The following is an 11606-nucleotide window of genomic DNA, read 5'->3' on the forward strand; positions in this document are numbered from 1 at the left end:
AATCAAATTGAATAACAGCACATTTAACATATCGATGGCTTGAGATAATGTTAGTTCATATACTTATATATTATCTGAATGCAACATGCTTAAAGGTCTAAATGTTCTTTTCAATACATATATTTGTGATTTCTGTGAGAAAAAAATAACTTAAAAAAAAAAACACAATATAATCTAAAACAAATTAGCCTAATACAGTGCTTCAATATATTTTTGTGTGTTTATGCTTTTAATTATCATTTAAAAAAATTAAATACTGACCAACATATAAATGTATAAAATGTTCATGTACAATGTATATACAACCTATTTGTACACATGTACATGTATATTGTACTCACATTTTTGTTTATAAAAGTAAAGGAGAATCAAAACATTAAACTCAAATGTATTAAAATGAAAAAAAAGAATGTTGAAACTAAAACAATGTAAAATAAGAAAAATAAATGTTTGGCACTTTAAAAAAATATCAAATTGCTTTTAATATAGTACATTATTATTATCTGTATAAATAAAATATCTGGAAAACTATAAACAATGGTTTGTAAATTAAACATAACATAACATATGGAAAATAAATGCTTAAACTTTAATAAAATAACAAAATTAAATTCTTAAACATTAAAAGAATTACAACTTAAATTTGGGTTGTGTAAATACCACTAGAGGATTGAACACATAGCTATTTGACTGATAGTTTGGAATTAGCTTCAGAAAATGTAGAGTTTTTCTTTAATAGCAAAGCAAAGCAAGAAAAATTTGAAACTAAAATATGAAAAATAAATGTTTGGCACTTTTAATTTTAAAGAAAATATAAAATTACTTACAAATAAATGTACATAATTATTGAGCATTGTCTGTATAAATAAAATATCTGGAAAACTATAAATTAAACATAACAAAACAAATGGTAAAACATAAAAACAACTTTTATAATTGTATTGTAAAGAAACATGATAAATCTTAAACATAACAAATTTACAGTGTGTTTAAAATTAAATTCTTAAACATTATTAAGACTTACAGTATGTTGTATTGTAAATAAATTCTTAAACTATAAAACAAGTTAAATTTGAGTGTGTGGTGTAAATACCACTAGAAGATTAAACACACAGCTATTTAACTGATAGTTTGGAATAAGCTTTGAAACATGCAAGTTGTTCTTAGCAAAGCAAAGCAAAAAATGGTTAATTTTAATAACAATTATGCCATAGTACTGTTAAAATTTTCCCTTTTTTGCTTTGTCAAGAACAACTGTACATCTTCTAAAGCTGATTCGGCAAAGCAACCATCCTTGACCAATAATTCTAAACAATCTGTCAAATAACTATGTGTTAAATCTTCTAGTGGTATTTCCAAGCTGGTAATTTGAGGAATGCCATATGTTGGACTATAATAATCCCCATCTGCATCCCCTCCAAGTGATATGAATACATTTAAAACTTTATTTAGCATATGTTGCTTTCTCCTTTTTTCTGATTTGAATTTGTTATTTGTTTTTCTTTTCGCATCAGAGATCCTTGATGGCTTATTTTTATACACCCAAATTGCTAGATATTTCTTTTTATATTTGTCTAAACTATTGTTTAAATCCATTAATTGTGTCTTTAAAGTTGCTAGTTCCTTCTTTATGTAGTTGTTAAAGGTATGGTGGCAATCTCTACCTGATTTCAATTTTCTGCCACTATTTATGAAAAGACTTGATTCATGGTTTGTGACTTCTGATTCAATCATCTCGACAAGCACTTTAAGATTCTCAGTGGTATCCCTGTTGTTTTTAATGATAGATCTATCTCCAGGTTTTGGTGTGTAATGATCACCTGATATCATAAATTTGCCAACACAGGCAGGATTTTCACTAATAATATACTTGATGTTTTTACTGATAGATGCAATTTTGTCATTTATGTTCAACTGACGGCTTCTTTCCATTATAAATGCCTTCTTGAATTGCTTTGGGTCTGGATAAAATGGCCAAAAGCTCTGATAGAATTCAGGAAGAATCGAATTATAATAAATTCCTGATGGCCTTGTTGGGCAATTTATCCAGCCCAAAGCTGTGTTTTCCCATGGCTTGCATCTGGGTTTTATAGAAGAAGCAGGAACCTCATTTATATCTTAAAATAGAAAACAAAAACATATAAATAATTTTTACACTGCTTACATGTACATACAAAAATGACACAATGGTATAATACACAAGTAGGAAAAATCAAATGACATTGTTACACTTTGTTAAAATGTTCTTGTTTAAAGGTTCCTAAATCACTCTATTATTCTAATCATCTATGTTGTGCTTTGTAGAATGTATTATAATGTCATTTAATAGATTGTATCACTCAAATTTGGGGAATTTTCATTGGTTTAATAAAAATATCTTGATCAGTTTAGCATATGCACTACATGTACATGACTGACTATATCAATTACCTCTGGTTTATAAACCTGTCATTCTTTAATACTTGTGAAAATTGAAAATGCCTGTACCTACATGTACATATATGCATTTTAATATCATTATAAATGTAAGTATATGACACTTCATTTCATTTGGATTGCTTGTTTGTTATTTTAGAGTAGATTTTGTCACTTGATATTAAAGTTTGAATCTGATTATAATATATATTATAAAATAGCACAAACAACATTGAACCCATTCTGTAATCACTGGCACTCCATATCCCTATTTCAACTAGTCATTCTGTGGCCATTTTATAGCTTTTATATTTTAATGTGAGAGTCAAAGCTTCACATTGAGGTCTTTTTTCAGTGCCAGTTCAAGAAATTTTTATAAGGAGTGGAGGTGACCTATTAAAGGCATCTTGCTTCAGTCATTCACTCAAATTAAAATATAAAAGCTATAAAATGGCCACAGAATGACTAGTTGAAATAGGGATATGGAGTGCGAAACTTTTCTCTCATCTGCCAAGAAAATTTTATATCTGACAGCATGTACAATTGAATTGCATTGCTATACTTATGAAAACTGGACAGCCTTGGTACCATGTACTGAAAATGCGTGCACCTTTGTAGACAGGATACTATCCCCTATTCATATATTTAGCAAAATATTTAAATGTTCAGTCTGTTTTCCTTTTGATTTTCGTACATACCTGTACATTTCTCTGCATTATTATTTGATTCTGTCTCAATTTCTGGTTCAATAAGTTAATGTCTTGCTGGTGGATCACCGCAATATGAACAATTGTGCCCTTCTATTGGCAGTTCATATTCGACACAGTCACAAAGTTGACATGAACCTCGAAGTTACCCTCTTCTGTCTATTGACATTTTTATTAATAATAAACTGATTACATTACGAAAATTCGGGTGAAGGAACCCAGTCGTATTCTAAAAATATTGTCGATACCGGTAAAGGTTCTAAAATCCGGTCCATCATATCGGGAATACTTTTTTTTTACAAATGTGCGTGGCTAGATTTTTTATAGTACGTACGTTTTATCAAAGAATTTCATATTAATATTTGATATATCTTTAAATAAAAAAATTCAATTTGCTTTTTGACGTTCTTTCAGTCGTTTCCGGAAAGAAATTTGTCCATTCCAGATTTGTACTAATTTTTATATTTCTTATTTCCTTCCGGCACCAGTAAGAGCGGTGAAGTTTGACTTTTATATAGTATTTATTTCTCAAAATGTGACTCCAGAATCCTCTTTTAGTTCAAGATGTATTTAAGAATGAAATGTACAAGAAAAACTTTTAAATTCAAATATTGCTTTAAGTGTAATATTACATATAAATGAACGATTGACTGTCAATTTATGTACATCAAAGATAAAAATGAACATTGGAACAAAACCCTTTGTGAGTGAAAATGCAGGACAAAGTTTTTCTGAAAAACGATCTTACTTAAGAAAAACATTCAAGGTGATCGAAAATCAATTATATAAATCTCTACAAACTTGTAAAGTCGAACACAATCTTCTCCGCTTACAATCTCTACGCAATGAATCCTCTTCAAAAAGCTTCTGTCGACGATTGGATGCTCTCATATGTATCTTTGAAATGCTTAATTTACCATCAAATTATGAAACACTGACATAGATAAAAATGATGATGAACTACAGTTAATCCCATTTGGAATACTTGACTTTAAAATTGCTGCTGAACTATATGCTGACATTGCTAGTATTCCCATACAATGTAGATTGGATGATGTACATACAAGACTTAAGGATGATTTAATGCACCAGATTCATGGTATTCGAAGTATCATTTACACAAATATAAAAACCCAAAAATGTTACATAATTCTAGATAGTGACTATGTTTCTCTTGACTTCAATATTTAAGAAGCTTTGTGAAGATGAACAATTTATAGGCATAACTGCATTTAAAAAGCAACTTGATTATGATTTCACTCAGAGCATGTTGAAAACCTTAGATAGTGAACATGATAGAAGTGTTGTTAAAGCACTATTAGCAAATTTCTTGTCTCGTGATGCACTTTCTGGCGTAGGAATAAACCCTGAAACAGCACTGAAAGATCTTGAAAAACTTGGATTAATTCAATGTGAGGTTAACAATGCATTAATGGCTGCAAATGATATGATAAACCTTCGATTAAATGAAGAAATAGAATCAAAACAGTCTGAATTAAATTCTATTCAAACTAAAGACTGCAGTAAACTCAGTCAAATGAGAAGATCAGATGTAGAGTGTAAGGTCGACATGCTACAAGAAATAATAAAGAATAAAACAAATCTATACCTCCATGAAGACAAGTACAACTCTCAAAGATTCAATCAAGCTGTTGGAAGGCTTGCTAAAAAGTTGATCAGAGACAATAGAGTAAAGTTACGAAGATTAGGAGCAGGACCAAAACCTCTTCTAGATTATAATGATGAAAGATTTATAGCAAATGCAATAGAATCGAAGAGTTCAGCTCATGGTAGACGTCATGATAGTGTATTGTACTTGAATCATAGAGTAAAATCCAAAGATTTGTTATCGATTGCAAACTACAATCTTCACAAGCGAGGAAAACGTCTTATCAAATCTGCTAGAACTGTGTGGCTAAGAGCACGACCAAAAAAAGTAAACACAATTGAAGGACGAAAGCATAAAGGTATATATTTTTCAAAAAAATAGTTTGTATTTTAATATTTAATCCAAACACTTATTTGACTATAACACATACAAATGTACATGTATAAGTGGTAAAAATTCAAAGCTGCAGAAAAAAAAATAACAGACATGTCATACATGTATACAGTATGAATGAACATTAGTTGAACTGTTAACTTATAATTATAAACAACAGAAAAACAAATGTAAACTACAGTATCAAGCTACAAACACTACAATATTAAATTTCCTCCTTACTTCGGACATGTAAATATATGCATGGTACCTTTGATTATTATTTAGAATGTCTATATTTTTTTAGGCATTAATACAGCTGAGCTACAGTATTTAATATTTGAAAATATGATAATGAAGAAAATTTCTAAATATGTATCAAAGGTACTACCAGGCTTATACTTTTTGTTTGCAGACATGCATTACATCTTTGACTATCATATAAACCTGCAAGATAGCCAGCTAAAAATGTAAAATCTAACAGTTCTTGCAATTTTTTTTATGATAATGTATCATAAAATGAGTAGGAAAAAAACAAATGATTGTTGATAAGGATGCCTAGCATATTTTAAAATAAAATTTTATATACCATAGTCAATTTTTTTTTACAGGAGATTGGTTATTTTGTGCAAAGAAGCCACCCAAGACAGAAGATCATGAAACAGAACTGACACGCCACCAAAGGGCTCATATCAAGTTAAACAGAACAGACATGTTTGGAAGCAGGAGTATATTTTTTCCAGCTGGGATAGAAATATCATTTGACGATAAAGCTTATGTTAGACCAGGAACTGATGGTAATAATATAAAAATGAAAACAATTTTTTTTTAAATATTTAACATGTTTAAAACATTTTTTTTCAAATAAAAATAGAAACAGTGATCTGGATGGATATGTAATTTAAGATGAATCCACAAAGAGAAAAGCAAATAAATTATTGCCTCATTTCTCCGATTGTAACATATAATAGTTTGTTTGAAAAAAATATAAGCAAATCTTTGGTTACATTCTTTAATCAGTGATGTGTGAACTGGTTGATTGAGATGAATAATGATTGATTGATTGTTGTTTGTTAAATGTCCATTGGCAAAATTTCATGCAAGTTCAGGACAATATGTTGACATATGACATTGAAAGGATCATGTAATACAATTTAAAGAGGCAGAGGCAAAGAAAATCATATTTTTGGTGAAGGTTTATAAATGAATATTCTAAAAATATGAATGAAAAAATGTGTTTCATGTTAATTTTAGAACTCTTATGAACATAACTAGGCATTAAAACACTAATGTTTGTTTAACCAAGGTTCATTAATTATAAACAGAATGTGCCCTTTATGGTCATGTCATATAAAAAGTGTAGTAAGAATTAAGTCACAGCCGATACATATTTTAAAAAGTTTCTGGTTTTATAAATCCACATGTTAATATATATATATACCTTTTATATGGTTGATCTATTGAAGCACAAATATGAGCATGCACAGTCTTAGGTTATCCTTTGATTATGTGCATATGGGTGGGCGTGGATTTTTGGATTATAAAAATGGATTCTGCTTATAAAAAATGATTTTTTTCACAACAATAAAGCTATATATTGCACATAAAAATATCCTTTGCTCGTATTTATATACAAGATACATCATATTCTTGAAAAATAATAGACTATTTTTCTTTGGAAAACCGTTGCTACTGCCTCTTTATTTTTTTATTTGTATTTACATGTGAAATATATATTTGTGTCATAAACATGTATACCTTATATTCTTATAAGTAGCTATAGCTCTATTAAATTTTATTTAACATTGATTTTTTAGTTGGATTACGAGATACAAAATGTGGAAAAATTTTGCAAGTATCTGATGAAAGTAAACAAAGAAAACTTCCACAACACGACTTTGGAACCCCTGAGGTTTACCAAACACCAAGCTCATTTCGAGTAATGACATGGAAAACAGAAAATATTGAGGGTAATTATCTTCCTTTCAATATTAAATGACACTGGTATGTGCATGTTCTGTGGTGATCTATACAGAAATAAGAAGATTTGGTACAAATGATTGCCAATGAATCAACTTTCAATCCAAGACCGAATATCATTGAAGTAGTACTGTTCTGTTTATGATATAAGGCAATAATTTTTTGTTATGGATTTAATTTCTTATTTAAAAATATTGTGGATATAAAATGAAAAAAAAATCTTATTTAAGCATTTATATATAGCCATGCAGACTTCTACAGGGAGCACACACTTGACTCTGATTGCATAGTATTAAAGCTACACCATGAGGGGTGGAACCAGCCATTTTCAAAAGTGGGGTTCCAAACCAAGTTCCAAATATATGTCCCCATTCAAATGCATTGATCGTCGTCAAATGGGAGGGGGGTCCACCCCCCAGAACCAGAGGCCTAAACTATAAACAAAATAAGATATAGAAGGTTTCATAAATCTTTCTTAATGAATTCTACACTTTATTTCCTGATTTCATTCAATTATTAAATGTGCTATAAATCAAAGGAGACAATTTGCAACATATATTTAATTGTCTGGTATGTCACTGTATGTTTCATACAGATGAATGTATCGTATATTATACTAAAACTCTGCATATATTTTTTAAATTCCAAAAAAGTCAATGTAATAAAGATGTTATTGTTTATTTCAGGGAATGATAAGCTAGTGAAGAATACATACCACAGCCATGTCATTATTCGTCCAAAATTTTATGTTGGAAGCTCTGGTTGTGTCTGGGCAAGTGATCTAATCAGATTAAGGTATGAAGATCCAGACATCTTTGAGTTAAAATCTGACATACTTTATACGAAACAAGACAGAACAAAGTATGCTATTGTCAGAGACATCATCTTTAATGTCAAAGACAGTTATAATGAAGAAGATCTTACCTCACTTAAGAGTGGTGGCAATGAATTTAAGTCTTATGAGGAGAAGAGGATGACACATTTAAAACAGAGAATAACATCAACACTAGCTGAATGGAATAAACCAGCTGAGGTAGACAACATTATTCAAATTGTTCTTCAGTCTATTAATTCAGTGACAGAATGTTTGAAAACAGATGATGTTGACCATTTTAATGAGATAAAAAATCATATAAAGACTCTAACCAGTAATTGTGACACTCTCTTAGACAAAATAGACAGTCTTAATCTTCCCTCTGTAAATCCTGTGATCGCAGAATACACAGATGCAGGACCAGGCGTTGGTGTAAATAATTTAGCTGTAAGATTTAGATTTGCAGAGTTGTGTCGCATCCAAAATATGGTCAGAAGAGTAAGAATTTATAGCGCATCTGGAGATTCTGCACAGAATGAAGCAGAGCGGACCAATAGTGCTATAGGTTAGAATGTTTTGTCATTTTTACTTTATTTGGCCTTTCAATTATTTTGATTTGAGCGTCACTGATGAGTCTTTTATATACGAAACGTTTAACTGTAACTAAAGTTTAAAAGTGAATGAAATCACTTGATTTCTTCTATGTTTTTTTGTTCTTAACTCATTTAAAAGTGAAAATTATCAAACTCTGATTAATTTGTTTTTTTTTTTTGTATCTGATAAAAAAATGCTTAATTTGAAATTCTTAATACTAAAGTGAAATTTATATGTATGTTTGATACAAAAAAAATTGTCAAAAGCAAATATGTGTATCAATGTGTTAAATATATCTATTAAACCATGATAGCCATTTGATTTTTAAGGGGTTGATTATATTAAACCATTAAATAATGTTGAATAAGTTAATACATACTTGTCTTTATATTAAAGTATAAAAAATATGAATATATTTTTTGATACACGATAAAAAATTTACACCAAACAAAATAAAATAAAGTTCATTTCAATAGGGTCTTTAATAATATAATCAATTTTCAAGCAATTTAGATAAATTTTGTTGAAGATAGTGTCTTATTTTACAGGAGATGCATTAGTAGATGGGGCTTCACTCAGATGGGATTATTTTGAACCCTTTGAGGAAATGTCCAGAGAAGAGGTTCAAGAATTGTCCTCAAAAGAAGTAGAGCACAAAAAATCAGAAACCATGCAAAAAAATGCTTGGGCAGTTTCAAATGAAATAAGACTACGAATAGATGATGCCAGAGATCCAGCAGGAGGATACTTACATGCATATGTAACTGAACATCCAGGTAATGTTAGCATAACTTAAAGATAAGATGTTCTGTGGTGATCTATACAAAAATAAGAAAATGTGGTATGATTGCCAATTGCAATGAGACAGTTTTCAATGAAAGCCAAAATGAAGTTGATGTGAGTAATTATAGGTTAAAGTACTATTAGTACAGCCTTCAAGATAGCACATTGGCTTGTATGTATTTCAATAGACAGATTGATGTTTAACATTATTCTCTTTGAATGTTCAAAAGAATTTTTTCCAAAAAAATTTAAATTAGAAGGAGAAGGTGTGGTATAACGGCCAACCATTGTCACAAACCTAATGTTGTTGATGTTATGTTTTCTTAGAGTCACAGCCATATTTCATTGAAATTGACCAGATATAGTATATATAAATTTATCAATTGCTGGGGCGTTCTTGCATATTTTTTATTATTAGAAATCATCATAAAATAAATTCCATCAATAAATAATCAGCTTTGCAGAGATGGTGAACAACTTTTTTGTATTCAACACAATGAAAACTAGAAAAATGCCCTTTCCAAGTTTCTCAGCTTCAAACTAAAAAGTTTGACTTCTTCTGTCAGACATTCACCTTGTATTGTTTATAATTATATTAGTATAATACTGGACAGTGTATTCCAGCAAAAAGAAAAGACTTTTTATTTTATTTTATAGATAACCATTTCTTCTGAAACGGAAAGTACTTGAAAAGATTTTGTGAGTCATCGAAATCGGAAAAAAATAATGTTCCTGGACATGGATATTTTAACAAAATTTTCAACTTTATTGCCAGTCACATTGAACAAGGTGAACTTTATCTACAGTACCGCAAGTATCAGTGTAGATTACTTGGACAGGAATGTGATTTCTGCAAGAACTCTCAAAATTCTAATCTATTTGGCAATGAATTGATGCCACCTGTGCCAAGACCATACCCAGATTATGAACAGCTACCTCAATTTCATTATCTTCAGCACAAAGACACACCAACTTCTATCGATGGAGTCCAGAGAAGACATGACGATTTCCAACCTAGATCAAAAATGTTTAGCGAAGGAGAGATTTCAAGTGTTGATGATAATGGAATTGAGGTGTTCAGTAAGAAGTTTATAGTTCCCAAACAAATTGTTAAGAACTATATACTGCATATGGAAACACTCAAATCAGACAGAGAGAAAAGAAAAAGTGAACATCAACAAAAGAGACAAGATGAAGGGGCTAAAGGATTTGAAGATTATGACTGGGTAGACATGTTTGAAAATAATAATATTGATAAACAAACAGTGTCTATTCTTGACAAATACATAATTCATAAACAGCTGGGCTATTTTAAATATAAGCATGAGAAGGTTCAGGCAGTTAAGAGAGCAATTGCATCAAATCTGGTAGTTGAGGAGGAGGAATTAGTTGATGATGAAAATGACGATCTTGTTATGGAACAGTATGAATCTGAATCTGAAATAGACACTGACGCTGGATCTGTCTCTGAAGCTGAATCGGACTCTGAACAAGATGCTATTAACCATTCTGCATGTTCTGATAGTGACATTGAAAGAGGGATAACCCCAGTGATAACAACTAGACCTAATAGACAAATTCGTGTTCCATCACGATTTCATGACTTTTTTTAATAAGTAAACTGTTTTATAAAATACATCAAAAATGAGTTATCACAAGCCTGGTAGTTAGCACATATGTGTTGACACAATATATGAATGACATAGTTAAATTTATAAATTTACAGTTTGCAAATTTTGAATTCATTGAAAAATTAAGGATTTTCTTCCTCAGGCATAGATAATTCCTCAGCCTCATTTGGGATACTTTTTTGGTATTTTTGGTCCTCAAGCTCTTCAATTTTATACTTGATTTGGTTATTTCACAATTTTTTCACATTTATATAGTTTTGTCAATATCTCAAAATAAATACTTCTTCAAAAGTTTATAAAAATTAGTAAAAATGTTGGGTAAACCCTTATTAAAGTTGAATTTCATAATTCCAAGGAAAGTATATCATGTATATCAATGAATATAAAAAAAATGTATAGAAACATTCTAGTGGCAGTATAAAATATTATTTTCAAAACACAATTAAAATGTGTTATAAAATCTTTATAATATTGAAATATATGCATTTGAGTTGATATATTAACTCTGATATACATGTGTTATTGAATGTTGTGCATTTGAGTTAAAAAATATCATGTTTCCATATGTGTGTTTTATTTTTTTCAAGCGGGGCAAGGACTTTTTTTGTAATTAATTGAAGCGGGGCAGGAACTTTTTTTAAAATAAATTTTGGCGGGGCATAAAGTTTTATTTTAATAAATATTTGCTGTACACCGGCCCC

At 29.8% G+C, this 11606-nt stretch overlaps 1 protein-coding gene and 1 long non-coding RNA gene across 2 annotated transcripts; both read left to right on the forward strand.

Annotated features, from left to right (window-relative positions):
- Positions 1–4977: 4977 nt before the first annotated feature.
- Positions 4978–7068, forward strand: LOC143051062 (uncharacterized). Its single transcript, XR_012970569.1, has 3 exons — positions 4978–5089; positions 5715–5900; positions 6921–7068. It is a non-coding gene; the product is annotated as an uncharacterized LOC143051062 (long non-coding RNA).
- Positions 7069–7819: 751 nt separating this feature from the next.
- On the forward strand, positions 7820–10292 carry LOC143051898 (uncharacterized). Its single transcript, XM_076224893.1, has 3 exons — positions 7820–8462; positions 9040–9267; positions 9932–10292. Exons 1-3 carry the CDS (start codon positions 8057–8059, stop codon positions 9946–9948), a joined length of 651 nt encoding a protein of 216 aa, XP_076081008.1. The 5' UTR covers positions 7820–8056; the 3' UTR covers positions 9949–10292.
- The last annotated feature ends 1314 nt before the right edge of the window (positions 10293–11606 follow it).

This window comes from Mytilus galloprovincialis, chromosome 11 (assembly GCF_965363235.1).
Source record: "Mytilus galloprovincialis chromosome 11, xbMytGall1.hap1.1, whole genome shotgun sequence".
Classification (NCBI taxonomy): domain Eukaryota; kingdom Metazoa; phylum Mollusca; class Bivalvia; order Mytilida; family Mytilidae; genus Mytilus; species Mytilus galloprovincialis.